The sequence below is a fragment of the Lathyrus oleraceus genome, chromosome 1 (assembly GCF_024323335.1).
Source record: "Lathyrus oleraceus cultivar Zhongwan6 chromosome 1, CAAS_Psat_ZW6_1.0, whole genome shotgun sequence".
Taxonomy (NCBI): domain Eukaryota; kingdom Viridiplantae; phylum Streptophyta; class Magnoliopsida; order Fabales; family Fabaceae; genus Lathyrus; species Lathyrus oleraceus.
In genome coordinates this window covers 383,652,258-383,668,467 of record NC_066579.1, presented here as the reverse complement: position 1 = coordinate 383,668,467, position 16,210 = coordinate 383,652,258, and the positions used below count along the sequence as shown (strand labels likewise).

Below are 16,210 nucleotides of genomic sequence, written 5' to 3'. Positions count from 1 at the left end.
TCCGATCTTGCGAAGCTTTACCATGGATTGAAGTTCCATTGGTCGTTAACTTTGCGCAGATGCCATTCTCCTAGGCTAGTTGGGGGATCTGGGATATTTTGGGGCATACCGAACTACAACATCACACGATCACTGTTGTGCATCTCCACAGTTGTGAACCATATTGATGGTCATGATCCAAATTAAGGTATGGACGCCAAATAAACTGAAATGTAAAAGAAGATTGGATTATAGTCAAGGTAGAAGAAGTTAACAAAATATAACGAAATAATTAAGTTATTTTCCTTACGTCTGTCGGTCGAAGGTGATCCAACAGGTGGTGAATGTTGGGTATGCTCTAACTCAGCCGTCATTTCAATATTATCGTGATGAAATTAGATTGTCTAATGAAGACACAAGGAGATGGCTAAATAACATACCAGTAGAGCAGTGGACAAGGACATTTGACAGAGTTGTCGATGGGGCCACATGACAACAAACCTTGTGGAATGCATGAACGAGGTATTTAAAGGAATTCAAAATGTGCTGATAACCGCCTTGGTAAGATCAACCTATTATAGGTTGGCTTCTACGTTCGCAACCAGAGGTGAAAGATGTAGTGCGGTGTTAATGTCCGGGCAAGTATTCAATGAGTGTTGCATGAAGGTCATGAAAGAGGAGAGCATCAAAGCTAGCACACACGATGTAACAGTCTTTGACCGTCATAGGCAAAATTTCAGCGTCCAGGAAACAATGGACCACAACGAGGGGAGACCAAATTTAGCCTACGTTGTTAGACTAAACAGAAGTTGGTGCGATTGTGGAAAATTTCAGGCCTTCCGCATACCTTGCTCCCATGTCATTGCAGCATGCGCTTATACTCGTCAAGATGCTTACAGCCATGTGATACGGTGAACTGACTTTGTGTTTTTGCTTGGAAAAGCAATGTTGCAGATAGCAAGAGTCGCCACCGACTTTTATTTTATCCAATAAGGAAAGGCGGAAAAGAACAGGAAAGACCTTGATTAGATTTTGAGTTCGGGAGGTACATTATACAAAGAGAAGGTGTTAGCACCCTTTGTATCCATGGTTATCCATGGGCTCTTAATGGCTTAACTCACTTATGTTTTCCTTGTTTGAGAAAGTGTTTGAGAAATATGGTGTGTTTAGAAAATGTTTTGAAAGGAGAGTTTAACTTTGTAATGATTCTTGTACGAATGTATACAAAGTGTTTATCTCGTTTGATTTTGAAAGATGTTTAGAAAAATATAACTCGGCGATGATTCTGGTGGGAAGTCGGCGATGATTCTGCGTCCACCAGAGAATACCTTCTTAACTACAAATGGCCCTTCGTATGTGGGAGTCCATTTGCCTCTAGAATCACCTTGTGGTAGAATGATACGCTTTATTACCAAGTCGCCCATTTGATACACCTGTCTCTTGACTTTTTTATTAAATGCCTGGGTCATGCGCTTCTGATATATCTGCCCATGACAAACAGCCGCAAGTCTCTTTTCATCAATCAAATTTATCTGATTGAGTCGAGTCTGAATCCATTCATCTTCATCTAAGCCTGCATCTTTCATAATTCTTAGAGAGGGAATCTGAACTTCCACTGGTAAAACGGCTTCCATTCCGTAGACTAAAGAGAAAGGAGTTACCCCTATCGAAGTGCGCACTGAAGTGCGATAACCATGAAGAGCAAATGGTAACATCTCATGCCAGTCTTTGTATGTTACTGTCATCTTTTGTATGATTTTCTTAATATTCTTATTAGCAGCTTCTACGGCGCCATTCATCTTTGCCCGGTACGGAGAAGAGTTATGGTATTTTATTTTGAACTGCGTGCAGAGTTCAGTAATCATCTTGTTGTTCAAATTAGTACCATTATCAGTGATAACTCTTTCAGGGATGCCATACCGACAAATAAGACTATTCTTGATGAACCGTACCACCACATTCTTGGTGACAAAAGCAAATGAAGCTGCCTCTACCCACTTCGTAAAGTAATCAATAGCAACAAGAATGAAGCGATGTCCATTAGAAGCAGTAGGTTTAATCTCTCCAATCATATCAATGCCCCACTTGCAAAGGGCCAAGGTGCTGTCAACACGTTCAATGGAGCAGGAGGTACATGTACTTTGTCCGCATAGATCTGGCACTTGTGACAAGTTCTGGAGTGATGGTGGCAATCAGCTTCCATGGTAGACCAATAATACCCTGATCTCAGAATCTTCTTGGCCATCGTATGTCCACTAGAATGAGTCCCAAAAATACCGTCATGTATGTCTTCCATAATCTTTTCCGCTTCCCTTTTATCCATACAGCGAAGCAAAGTCGAATCATGATTACGTTTGTATAATACTCCATTACTCAAAAAGAATTTAGCGGAGAACTTCCTCAGAAATTTTCTGTCATTGATGGATGCCCCTTCAGGGTATTCCTGAGTTTCTAAATACCTTTTTACTTCGTGGAACCAAGGTTTCTCTTCTACTTCATCAGCGTTAAGTTCATAACAATATGCTGGTTCATCTAATCGTTCAATGGTGATCATGGGAGCTCCATTGTCCCATCTGACTCTGAACATAAATGACATGGTAGCCAATGCGTCTACCAACTGATTCTCTTCTCGTGGAATATGTTCGAATGTAATATCTTCAAAGTATGGGATTAATGTTAACACCCGCTCTCGATAAGGGATGAGATTCGGATGTTTAGTGTCCCATGCTCCTTTGATCTGACTGATTACTAAGGCTGAGTCTCTGTACACACTCAAAAACTTGATTCTCAGGTCTATAGCAGCCCTGAGTCCCAAAATACATGCTTCATACTCAGCCATATTGTTGGTACAGTCAAAACATAGTCTAGCAGTGAAAGGCGTATGGCAACCCTTTGGAGAAATAATTACAACACCAACACCATTGCCCAATGCATTAGAAGATCCATCAAAAACCATAGTCCATCGGGATCCCAGTCCGGGTCCTTCATCCGGTCCAGGTTCTTCATAATCAGTAACAAGCATGACATCCTCATTTGGGAACTCAAAATTCATAGATTGGTAATCATCAACTGCTTTATGAGCCAAATGATCAGCTAACACGCTTCCTTTGATTGCTTTCTGGATAGTATACTAGATATCATACTCTGTTAAAATCATCTGCCATCTTGCTATTCTTCCGGAGAGAGCGGGTTTCTCAAATATATATTTGATAGGGTCCATCTTAGAAATCAATAAAGTGGTATGATTCAACATATACTGTCTTAGTCGGCGAGCAGCCCAAGCCAAAGCACATCAAGTTTTCTCGAGCAATGAGTATCTTGTTTCACAGTCGGTAAACTTTTTGCTAAGGTAGTATATGGCATGCTCTTTTCGACCCGACTCGTCATGTTGCCCCAACACACACCCCATTGAATTTTCTAACACGGTCAAATACATGATTAGAGGTCTTCCTTCAACTGGTGGCATCAGAACTGGAGGTTCTTGGAGATACTTCTTGATTTTGTCAAAAGCTTCTTGACATTCATCATTCCATATCATCTCTTGATTTTTCCTCAGTAATTTGAAGATGGGTTTGCAGGTAGCAGTCAAATGGGAGATAAATCGGGCAATGTAATTCAAGCGTCCCAAGAAACCTCTGACTTCTTTATTTGTACGGGGAACCAGCATTTCTTGAATAGCTCTCACCTTAGCCGGGTCAACCTCAATTCCTTTACCACTGACAATAAAGCCCAAGAGTTTACCGGATCTTACTCCAAAGGTGCATTTGTTCGGGTTCAATCTCAACTTGTACTTCTTCAACCTCTCAAATAGTTTGTATAAATGATCGAGATGTTCTTCTTCAGTATGAGATCTGGCTATCATGTCATCCACATATACCTCTATTTCATGATGGATCATATCATGGAATAAAACCACCATAGCACGCTGGTATGTTGCCCCTGCATTCTTTAAACCGAATGGCATTACTTTGTAACAGAAAGTGCCCCATTGCGTCACAAACGTAGTTTTCTCCATGTCTTCAGGTGCCATCTTAATCTGGTTATAACCTGAGAATCCATCCATGAATGAGAATACCTTGTGTTGAGTGGTGTTATCTACCAGAACATCAATGTGCGGAAGTGGAAAGTCATCTTTGGGACCTGCTTTATTCAAATCTCTGTAATCTACACACATTCGCACCTTACCATCCTTCTTTGGCACTGGTACCACATTAGCAACCCATTGAGGGTAAGAAGTAACAGCCAGAAAACCTGCATCAAATTGTTTCATAACCTCGGCTTTGATTTTCTCAGACATTTCAGGACGCATGCGACGAACCTTTTGCTTAACAGGATGACAATCTTCCTTCATCGGCAAACGATGTACTACTATATCAACATCCAGTCCTGGCATGTCTTCATAAGGCCAAGCAAAAATCTCTATATAGTCATGTAACATCTGAATCAATCTTTCTTTGACACTGTTTCCCAAGCCTGCTCCTATTTTGACTTCTTTCTTGTCTACTTCAGTACCCAGATTTACAATTTCAATTGATTCCTCATGCGGCTGTATAGTCTTTTCTTCTTGCAGTAACAGTCTGGCAAGCTCTCCAGCTACTTCACAATCTTCCTCACTTCCATCCTCGGCTTGGTAGATCGGATTTTCAAAGTTATAATGAACAGTAGCAGAATTATTATCAACAGGATCCAGAGTGGATATGGATCTGCAATTTGTCACGTGAGTGTGTGTAAGAAAGCATAGCTTGTTTGAAAGATGACGGGAAAGATAAAGAGCGCAATATTGGAATGCAAAAAGTCCATTGATTTATTGAATGTGAATATGCTTATGAAAATGACAAAACCCTTAACAAATTAGCTATTGTGCCCCGGGCATAGACACAATGCTTTAAGAAGTTCAATTGTAAAAATTAAAAATTTGCAACACTAAAATAGGCAATAACAATTACTCCTGACTAAAGGAAATCGAGATAGTGTCTTCAGCCTTCCAATTATTGAGTCTGTCACCAATTGTTGGGAAAATCCAGCTATCCAAGTCGCAATCGCTATCAGCATCTTCTACAGCATTAATCTGATCTTTGACTATCTTTTTAGAGCTAAACCCCAGGCCAAATTTATCAGACTTGTACGGTACCTCGATCAGTTGACCCCAGCCAGTACGACCACCATCTTCAACCACGGCTTGAGCATCTTTCAGAGAAATCATAGCAGGAGGAGCACGAATAACCTTGGGCACACGGGAAGTTGGCTTAAGGACAGGACTGGTCGGAGGAACTACTTCAAATGACTGAGAAAGAGTTTCAAAGAATTCACCATCCATCTCGACGTATCTGAAGGTATGCACACTACTGACAATATACTCTTCTTCTCCACACACAGTGACAATCTTACCCTCTATTGGATACCTCAACTTTTGATGGAGAGACGAAGCTACAGCACCTGCCCCATGGATCCAAGGGCGTCCCAGCAAGCAGGAATAGGCAGGACGAATGTTCATTACGTAACAGGTAGTGTTGAAGACTTGAGGTCCTATCTTGATAGGGAGAACCACTTCACCATGGACAACACTTCGCACCGTCGTAAGCACGCACCACAACGTCACTAGGTTTCAGTTCAATGCTTTTACAGTCAAGCTTATCGAGCACAGCTTTCGGTAGCACATTCAAAGAAGAGCCATTGTCGATCAACACATGAGACAAGGTGATCCCCTTACACTCAATGGAGATATGCAAAGCTTTATTGTGATTCTTTCCTGCTGGTGTCAGGTCTGCATCAGAAAAGCCTATGCCATTATCAACAACCAAGTTAGCAACATAATTTTCTAACTGATCGACAGATGTCTCCTGAGGTACATGAGCGGTCTTCAAGAATTTTATCAACGCACTGGCATGAGATTCAGAAGATAACAACAAGGATAACATCGAAATTTTAGACGGAGTATGCCCCAGCTGTTCTACCACATCAAAATCACTCTTACGAATGATTTTCAACATTTCTTCCATTTCCTGCTTGGCAACATCTTCGGTAGTAACTTCGACTGGTGTCTTTGACTGAGAAGGATTGATTACTGGTCCCCTTCCTCGAGTTTCAGGGGCGGGAAGTGAAATTTCTGGAGAGAAGATCCTTCCACTTCGAGTAATTTACTAGTCCCAACAATGTCGACGTCATTAGGATTAGCAGAATTATCATCTTGCTTTATGCCGTGGATGTAAACATCACCTCCATAATTCCACGGAATGGCTTTGCTTGAGGAATACGGTACTGGGCCAGGTGCAGTAATAATTAGGGGAGCTACCTTGGGCTCAACAGTAATCTTCACAGGCACTTTAGTAGCGGTAATCTTCATTGGAACTTTGGACCTAGCAATCACAGATATTTCTTCAATAGGGTTTTCCACCTTATGAATCTTTTCAAAGAGAATTATACGATCATCCATCAGCCGTTGAATACCATTCCTCAACTTCAAGCAATCATTGGGTCGGAGTATACAGAGATCGCAATTTTCAGCACAACCTGGAAATAAACCAGCTTACAATAAATTCTTCTTGATGATCAGGAGAGGAGATGCTAAGTCAGCTACATTAGTAATGTGAGAATTGTCATCCACAACATTAACAGTCTTGTCATGATTAGGCATAAGAGCAGTGATGACATTAGGAATCTCCGGAGGATCAAATTCAATTTCTCCAACGTCGATCATATCCTGAATCTCATTCTTCAACAACCAACAATCGTTTGTATCATGCCCGGGGCTATCGGAGTGATATGCACACCTGGCATTGGGATTATAACGAGGAGAAGTAGTGTTGGGATTTGCAGGAGGATCTCTGAGGGTAATTAAATTTGCTTTTAGCATACCCTGCAGTGCTTGTGCTAAAGTCATATTGATCTTGGTAAACTGCCTTCTTGGCCTGTCTTGTCTGTGTTGGAAGTTTTGAGATGGCGGTGCTGCAATCGTAACTGCTCCAACAGTATGGTCACGATTTTTCTTGTTATGACCCCTTTGACCGTACACAGCATTTGATTCATTCTTCCCCTTATAGGACTTTTTGGTGCTTGCAGAGGTAGCCGCCTGTATCTTTCCACTTCGAATGCCACTTTCAACACGTTCACCCGTCAATATAAGTTCAGTGAAACCCGATGAGGAACTTCCCAATAGATGGCTGTAGAATGGGCCAGTCAGTGTACCCATGAACATGTCCACTAATTCTCGATCAGTCATAGGGGGGTTGACTCTGCCAGCCAAGTCTCTCCATTTTTGAGCATATTCTTTGAAGCTTTCTTTAGAGCCCATAGTCATATTCTGCAGTTGTAGCCGAGTAGGCGCTAATTCAGAATTATACTGGTAGTGCTTGTAGAAAGTTGTCGCTAAATCAGTCCAGGTGCGGATGTTAGAGCTCTCGAGTTGATAATACCACTCTAACTGTGTGCCAGATAGACTCTCTTGGAAGAAATGGATCCATAGCTTCCTATCAGTGGTATACGGCTGGATCTTTCTCACATAAGCTCTCAGATGTATCTGAGGACAAGACGCACCATCATACTTAGTGAAAGCGGGGACCTTGAATTTGCGAGGAATGACCACATCAGAGACCAGACCTAAGCTTTCGAAATCCAGACCGGGCGCCTTCTGACCCTCCATAGCTAGCATACGTTCTTCCAGCAACTTATACTTATCATCCTTCGAAGAGTACTATTCATTTTCATAATTTTCATAGTCGTCTTCAGGGTTGAAGGGATCAACATTCTCATCTTCCGAATCATTTTCTGTCTCATCCTCTTTATCCTTCGGAATTCCAAACTTGACTCCTGGAGCCTGTCCTTTAAGCCTTCTTCCCGGGTTAATGTAACTCACGGGTTTCTTGTCTTTCTTCTTCTCGAGCAATAGAGCCTTCAGTTCCTCTTGCCCCTTGGATAAGTTCAAGATCATCTTCTGGAATTGAGCATTCTGAGCCTGGAGATCCTTGACAGTTTGTTCGAGGGCCATTTTCCTAGTTAGAGGGAGACCATGAGAACATTGATCTCTTAGAGTACCTGTTATGCAATGTTGTGTTATGATATGCAATGTTTGAAATGTTTTCAAGGACTTTTGGAATTTAACTTTGCGTAAACCACCAAAAAGGGGAACTTTTATTAATAATTTCTTTAATCAATGTTCATTACAAGAAAAAATGAAAGCTCAAGTCTCCCAGGGACGGCTTCTTTTTGGGCGGAGATATGCATTGAGACTTCGTTCCTCCTTAAGCTGGCTGGTGAGCTCTAATACTTTCTTCCTTTCAGCACAGAACTGAGCTTCAAAAGTATCCCTTTCCTCTCTCAACTGGATCCAAGATTTCTTCAATTCTTCAACATTGGTAGGCATATCTGGATAAGGAATGATCTGAGGGGTACCTCCTTCAACTTTTGGTTCAACAATCAGAGGTCCGATTGCAAGATATGGCATGATAAGCTCACAAGCTCTGGCGCATACCCATCTGAGATAAGGTTCCATCGGAATAGAGTTTTTCTATCCTAAAGTACTTCTTTTCACCATGCCCCAAGCTCGTACAAACCTTTGACGGAGACCTTGAGAATCGTTGTCATAGTCAAAAATAGTGCCTTGGATAATTATTTCATGTGGACCATCTCTTCGAGCATAACCAAACTGACGTAGGGCTAAAGCAGGATTATAAGTAATACCTCCTCTTATCCCCAGGAGTGGTACGTTAGAGAATTCTCCACAACGGTCAATGATGATAACATTTTCTTTGGGTTGGGGACACCAATGGATGTCTGAATGGGAGAGCGACATTATCCTTTGAGACCATTTCAAATTTTGCTCATTCTTCAAGACTGATTGAGGAAGGTGCGAAATAAACCACCTAGATAATAAAGATATGCAACACATGAGAGTCCCTTGCCTTTTCATAGTACGAGTGTGAAGGGAATGCAAAATGTCTCCAAGCAAGGTGGGCACAGGGTTATGAGTGAGAAATATCTTAACAACATTCATGTCTATGAATTGATCCGGATAGTCTTCCTGGAAGCCATAGCCCTGATTGGACAGCGGAAAGTTAAATCCCTAAGTCCTCGAAACGGCTAGTACAATGCCATGATGTCATGATGTTACGATGTTATGATGTCATGATGTTATGACGTCATGATGTTATGATGTCATGATGTTATGATGTTATGATGTCATGATGTTAAGTAAGCAACAAACACAAACAAGTCACACCGCAATTATTCTTAGGTTTTAAGGCTTGCATGAATTCCATAGGTAAGTACCCTCCCCACTGAAGTTTGGTTGGTTCAACCTGTCCTAGAATAGTAACCGGGTTCTAGAAGGATCTCAAATCATTGACCTTTCCTTAAGTCCACTTCAGTGTAACACCAAGCGGTTGACCAAAATTTCCCTAAAGTCCAATCTCAAAGAGTGTAGTATCGAGTATCAACCAACCCCAGTCGGAACCGAAGTCAGTTATCTCACTACTTTCTAATGGCTAGGATGAGTCAATTAGGGTTCTAAAGGTCTGGTTAATGCTTTGATGACACCACGCAGACGCCAAATTTTTCCTCAAGTAAACATGAGGAACATCAGGACATCCAAAGTGTCACATTAACCGTAGCCATCATTTTAACCATTCCAGTATACGCCAGACAGTCGCGATGATCTCTTGCTACTTACCTAAGGTACACTAGATCCGGGTATAGGATCTTTCACTCAAGCATGGAATACCCAAACAATCCCTTAAAAGTAAATCAGACAAAGGAACCATTCGAAAACATAAGTGATCTTATCTTTAAGGTAACCTCTCTTTTTAAAATTTCTCCCCAGCAGAGTCGCAAGTTCTGTGATACAGTGAACTGACTTTGTGTTTTTGCTTGGAAAAGCAATGTTGCGGATAGCAAGAGTCGCCACCGACTGTTCTTTTATCCAATAAGGAAAGGCGAAAAAGAACAGGAAAGACCTTGATTAGATTTTGAGTTCGGGAGGTACATTATACAAAGGGAAGGTGTTAGCACCCTTTGTATCCATGGTTATCCATGGGCTCTTAATGGCTTAACTCACTTATGTTTTCCTTGTTTGAGAAAGTGTTTGAGAAATGTGGTGTGTTTAGAAAATGTTTTGAAAGGAGAGTTTAACTTTGTAATGATTCTTGTACGAATGTATACAAAGTGTTTATCTCGTTTGATTTTGAAAGATGTTTAGAAAAATATAACTCAACGATGATTCTGGTGCGAATGTATACCAAGTGGTGATTTTCTAAAAGATGTTTGGAAAAGTGTGAGGTGTGAAAAGTATTTTAAGCTGTGAGCAAGCATTTAAGAGTTATACCTAACCAAGGTCTTTATAGGTATTTCCTATCCTTAGGAGGGTAAATCTGTCCTTACTATTGAGAAGTAAGTAGTCTTATCCTTTGGATGTAAAGGGACATCGTGGGGTCGTCGATCGGTCATTGAAGGCAACATTTGGAAGGATACCTTAGCATTCGAAGGGGCGATCATCATTTAATCGTAGGCTACAACGAAGGGTCATCGAGGGACAAAGTCATATATTCGCAAGCAATGTTCGAGGGACTATGACTTATCTTGTAGGGACATGATGATTTAATTGAAGGGTCTTTGCTAAGTGTATCCCCACATTCGCGGGACATGACCGTAATATCGTAAGGCAACAAAGAGAGGGCCAAGGTCATATATTCGAAGGCAATATAATTAGTAAAGTAATTGGAATAAATCTCAACGGTGGTATCCCACAAATAAAGTGGAATACCTAGCAAGCTATCACTCCAGAAGTATGCGAGCCCTCACAATAATTCAACAAACAGGTTAGAATACCAAGCTATGGTGCAATCGAAGTTGCACCGAACAAAGGAATCACAGCAGTAATAGTGTCAGGTAAATAATGCATAATTGCAATACAAAACATGTCAAACAAATACAGAACAGATTAGAGTGCAAGCAGGAAAATCAGCTACTGTCAAATTCGCTACTGCCTCGCCTAGCGAAGGCTTGGCGAACCCTCGCTACATGTTCGCTTAGCGAAGTGCTAGCGAACGCTTACGGGTTCTGGGTTCTTCTTTGATAACAGTGCGATTTCGGAAACCCCAAACCCTATGGCATCCATTGTAGAAATTATATGATTAAACATTCAAGATATGGTTTTACACATTACATGCATACCTGATTAGGGTTTGTACCAGATTGAGTGGGCGGAGGTAACCTTTGTGCATATGAGTTTCCTTCAGGGTATTCGAAGGTTACTCTGAATTCTCTTAGTTAGCCTCCAGGGTTTTTCTCTGTCGTTCCGGATGTCTCTGTTAGGGTTTTCTACTCCTCTTTTTGTCTCCGTCTGTCTATGTGTGTCCTTCTCCCTGTGTTCTGAATGAAGTTCTGGTATTTATAATAATTTTGTGTCTAAGTGGGCTCAGAATTAAGCCCAAAATTTTCTGGTATTTCGTGAGCTCGCTAGGCGAGTGAGGTAGCGAAGGGTTCGCTAGGCGAGCACTTAGCGAGGCTCTAGCGAACACTCCCAGACTTGGGTAAAAGCATAGCTAGTACTTACTCGCTAGGCGAGCATCTAGCGAGCAGGTAGCGAGCATTCTAGTAGCAAACTCATCCAGACTCGCTGGAGCGAGGGCTGAAGCGTGGGCTTCGCCTAGCGAAGGGTTTGCTCGCCTAGCGAAGGGTTCAGTTCATGTCATCTCCTGGATTTGGTAACCTGTGTGCTGGACCTTTGTTCCTTTAATGTCTTGAAAAATGAATTGGAAAATGTCTTGAGAAATTGACGGGCAAATTTTGGGGTATGACAAGTCATTTATCTGATGTGTACAAGGCCGACACTGTCATGAATGTATATAATCAAAGCTTCTCGGTACTACCATCGGAGGATTACTGGTCTTCATATGAAGGTGATATTGTTTGACACAATGACGAGATGCGTAGAAAGAAAAAAGGAAGGCCAAACATCACACGTATCAGAATAGAGATGGATTCCATAGATAAAATGATAAGATTATGTAGTATTTATCGTCAACCAGGACACAACAAGAACAATTGTCCCAATCGAGGAGCATCATCTAGGTCTTAAGCTTTTTGTAACATTGTATTTCTGTAACCTTCAATCATTATATATCATTAAGTTTTTGTTACAACGAGGTTCACAACAAACATCAGTACAAAATAAACTATCTGAAAACAGAAATATTTCTAACTGATTACAACAATCAAATTGATGTCGTCTCGACCGAACATCATTTCCCTAGCATCCTTATCAATCTTCATTCGCACCCAACCAAAGATATTGTCAAGTCTCTCAATACTTCTAATTTTGTCCCCTTCTGGTATTTTCCTATCTAACCAGCGAACCAGCTCCCTCTTCAGTTGATCGAATGTAGTGATGTTCCAAAACAGCATCAGCATCTGAGGTTTGTCTCTTGCATAAATCACCTTACCGTATCGACGACGAACACTAAACATGATTGCCAAATGATTATTTGAGATGTAGAACAATTACTCACACAACGCATCTATTTATAACACAAAAATTGCAGTTTACACTGAGACTCCAATTGAATTGGCGCCTCCTCTTAAGTCCTACACAGGGGCACCAATCCAATTGGCTAGGACATCTGCCATAACCAATCCAATTGACGCCTCCATTCAATTTTTAAGAGGAGTCTCCAATTCAATTGCGACTCCTCCTAAAAGTGGGGTAGTTTGAGAATTTTTTTAAAACCAGAAATATTTTGAGAATTTCCTTGAAAAAATAGGTTATTTTTATAAAAATTTCGCATTCGAACCCCTTTCCACCCTCTCCCATTTGTTGAACCCAAAAGAACCTATAAAAGAATTTCTTGTAATAACGGCGGCTTTTTGGTCTTCACAGTCACTAAGCATCTCTATGTTCTATCCACGCTAACACAGTTGAGTTGAAACCTCTTCTTCCACCAAAACCCTACATTTCATTACAATCCATTGATTGTGCCAATAACCATGTTCAAAGCATTGCTACACCCCAATGATTCAGCCATATCAACAACCTCAAGAATACTCTGCAACTTGCATTTCCCATTCTCCCACAAATTCCTCACCACCACCACCACCACCACTTCAAACCCACACTCACCCTCATTCGCTGTCTCCTACTTCATCAACAATCTCAAATTCTCATCAGAATCCGCTCTCAAAGCTTCCAAGCTTGTTCATTTCAAAACCTCAAAAAAACCCGATTCAGTTCTCAGCTTCTTCAGAACCCACGGTTTCACCGATTCAGATATACACAAAATCATCCGAAGAGAACCATGGCTTCTTTCCTGCGACACCCAGAAAAGGGTTCTCCCAAAGTTTCAATTTTTACTCTCCAAAGGCGCTTCTACCTCTGACGTTGTTCGCATCGTTGTAGGTAACCCTAGATTCATGAAATCAAGCTTGAATAACCGTGTTATCCCTATTTACAATTTGGTAACTCAATATCTTCAATCCGATCAAAAGACTATTGCTTCCATAATTGCATGCCCTTCTTTACTTTGTAGTGATTATCTAGCTCCTAATATTAATATGATGGCTGAGAATGGTGTTTGCTATTCTAGCATTTATAGAATTCTTCGAACTAGACCTAATGTTATCTTTTGTAGACTTAGAGAGTTAGAAGAGACGGTGAAGGAATTGAAAAACATGGGATTTGATCCTTCTAAATCATACTTTGGCGATGCATTGCTCGGCAAAATAGGTTTAAGTAAATCAAAATGGAATGAGAGAATTGATACGTTCAAGAGTTGGGGTTGGTCTGAGGAAACTGTTTTGGAAGCTATTAAGAGGCAGCCGAAATGTATGTTAGCATCGAACGACAAAATCAATAGGGTGATGAGTTTTTGGGTTAATGAGATGGATTGGGATTCTTCTTACTTAGTCAAGGGACCAGGGATGTTTGGTTATTGTTTGGAGAAAAGGATCATTCCAAGAGCTATGGTTATTTTCTATCTTCTAGCTAAGGGCTTGAGAAGTGAAAAAGCTAGCTTGCTTTCTCCATTTTATGTATCTGAGAAATTGTTTTTGGAACGGTATGTGTTATGTTTTAAAGAAGAGGAAAGTTCGCATCTATTGAAGTTATATCATGCAATGATGAAGTTGGGAGATAAGAAGGCAAGAGACATAGAAGAATCATGAAAAGTTAGTTACATCTGTAAAATGTTTGATTGTAGAGAAGCTCTTCATTGTCACAAGTAATTTCAGACTGAACAACTTGGACATCTAAAGACTTATCGTAGACAATATCAGGTACTCCCTGGATCGGGAACATTTTTGTATGAATATATGTTTATTCTTCTGGGTTATTTCTTAGTACTTGACATTGAAGTGTTAGGAAATATTTAGTGATTGAACTATATTATTGAATACCTTCCAAGGAGGTAAATAAATTGAATATTGTAGCATGTACCATAACATGCTACCTGCGGAGAAATATTTGAAATGGTTTGTGGCTGGTAATGACATTTTGATTCAATACCTCCTACTGATTTGTATTGCACATTACTGTTAATTACATAACCAATGGCTTGTTTTTTTAGTTTCACAGCTCCCTTTAATAAAAGATTTCATGGAAAACATTTTTAACTTGCAATTAGTTGACCATGAAATGGTGTTCATAAAGAAGCCTCTCCTTGCTCTTGTTATGTTTGAATTAGTGGAAATGGATAGGGTAATAGGGAGCGGATGATGTGACATTAGTTGTCAATTTTTGTTTATTGATCTCTTTATAATTCCTTGTCATAGAGATTCACAAAGTTTTACGTTGTTTGTCGGCTGCCTAACACAACTCTCCTTTTATCTGGGCCTGGAACCGCCTGTTGTTGTTAATATCCTTATCATTCCATTCATTTTTATACAATGGAATAGAGGTTTTCTCACTCTGTTCATTGTTTGATAATGTTATTCCATTTTTTTATATTTCTTTAAATTTTTACTCGCCATTATCCACAGATAGCATAAGATGTAGTTATCTCTATGGTTGAAGATAAAATGAAGAAAAACAGACAGTTTGTAAGGTGTGCAAAGCAGATGTTTGGCTCCAGTTTGTCTAAGCCTTGCATAACTTGTCGCCCTAAAATTTTCATGGAAACTATCCTGGACCTATAGATCTGGAGTGCACTTGTGCATTGTCTAGATAGACAGTCATTGTGAAAGCTTAAAGATGATTGACACATAACAAATGCACAATTATTGAAACATGCTTGGATTATTTATTTTGTTTGAAAAAAAATTAAAGCTGTCCTAATATCATTTTGATTATAACTTTATAAGTCATTTTGATGTTAAATATGTAATTCATACATTACACATGTCTTTACACGATGATCTCAAGTATTTTCTTAATTATCGATCTTTTGTTTAGAAGATGACTTATTATTCCTATAGTTTATTATCAATACGATGATCTTAAGTATTTTCTGATTTATCCGTCTTTTATGTAGAAGATAACTTATGTATTGTGTATTATCAATTTGGTTGTGAAAATATTCGTTATTATCAGTTGCCCTTTAGACGAGACTAAGGGACATGGTGTGAACCTCGAGCATGCGGGCTTGACTCTTTTATTGTCGTTTTGAGTGTGAGAATCTATTACGCTTTTATTTGTTTTGGATGTGAGAATCTGTCATGATTTTGTTGGCTTTGGGTGTGAGATCCCATCACGGTTTTGTGCTTTAAAATATGTGTCTTGTTGGATTGAAGAGTGCACATGTCGTATATGAACTATCCTTAGTCTTAATTTTCAATCGATGTGAAACTTTAAGGTGTATCATAATCGTTCCAAGAGTTTAGTTGTGAAGCTTGTAACCATCTTTTCTAAAAAAACGTATGATAAGACGCGTTGTAGGTGTGATGTTTTAAGTAGTAAACATCTCTACCGATGAAGATCTCCCAAAACAACATTTTCTTGATTTGGTTGGAATCTAGAACAAATAGGCTATTGGTTAGTTGGGAAATTTTGTCCCAAGGAGTGCAAAGCCTGGTCGACCAAAGGACGGTCAGAGGTTGGATCGACGAGGCAAAAAGGCAAGAGCGTTGGGTCAACGCATCCCAAGGAGTGCAAAGCCTGGTCGATCAAAGGACGGTTGGAGGTTGGATCGACGAGGCAGAAAGGCAAGAGCGTTAGGTCGACGTAGGGGGAAGCCTGTCGGAGTAGAAGACCAGTGCACCATGGTGGAGATTAATTGTGGGTAATTGAACGTGGAAAGTTACCAACAAACGT

General features: G+C 40.3%; 1 protein-coding gene across 2 annotated transcripts; it reads left to right on the top strand.

Annotated features, from left to right (window-relative positions):
• The first annotated feature begins 12,778 nt into the window (after positions 1–12,778).
• On the top strand, positions 12,779–15,340 carry LOC127138466 (uncharacterized). Of its 2 annotated transcripts, none has more exons than XR_007808783.1 (2): positions 12,779–14,238; positions 14,941–15,340. XR_007808783.1 is itself a non-coding variant. In XM_051064933.1 (2 exons), exons 1-2 carry the CDS (start codon positions 12,980–12,982, stop codon positions 14,125–14,127), a joined length of 912 nt encoding a protein of 303 aa, XP_050920890.1. In that variant the 5' UTR covers positions 12,779–12,979; the 3' UTR covers positions 14,128–14,466. The 2 variants fall into 2 exon arrangements, 1 of the variants encoding a protein (XP_050920890.1); XM_051064933.1 differs by lacking the exon at positions 14,941–15,340 and having other exon boundaries at positions 12,779–13,359; positions 13,596–14,466.
• Positions 15,341–16,210: the final 870 nt, after the last annotated feature.

Bases quoted from the DNA above. Each gene is read 5' to 3' on its own strand.
- LOC127138466 (XM_051064933.1), top strand. From the start codon at position 12,980: ATGATTCAGCCATATCAACAACCTCAAGAATACTCTGCAACTTGCATT. The intron at 13,360-13,595 runs GTAGGTAACCCT...TATCTTTTGTAG, and splicing joins CTGACGTTGTTCGCATCGTT to ACTTAGAGAGTTAGAAGAGA.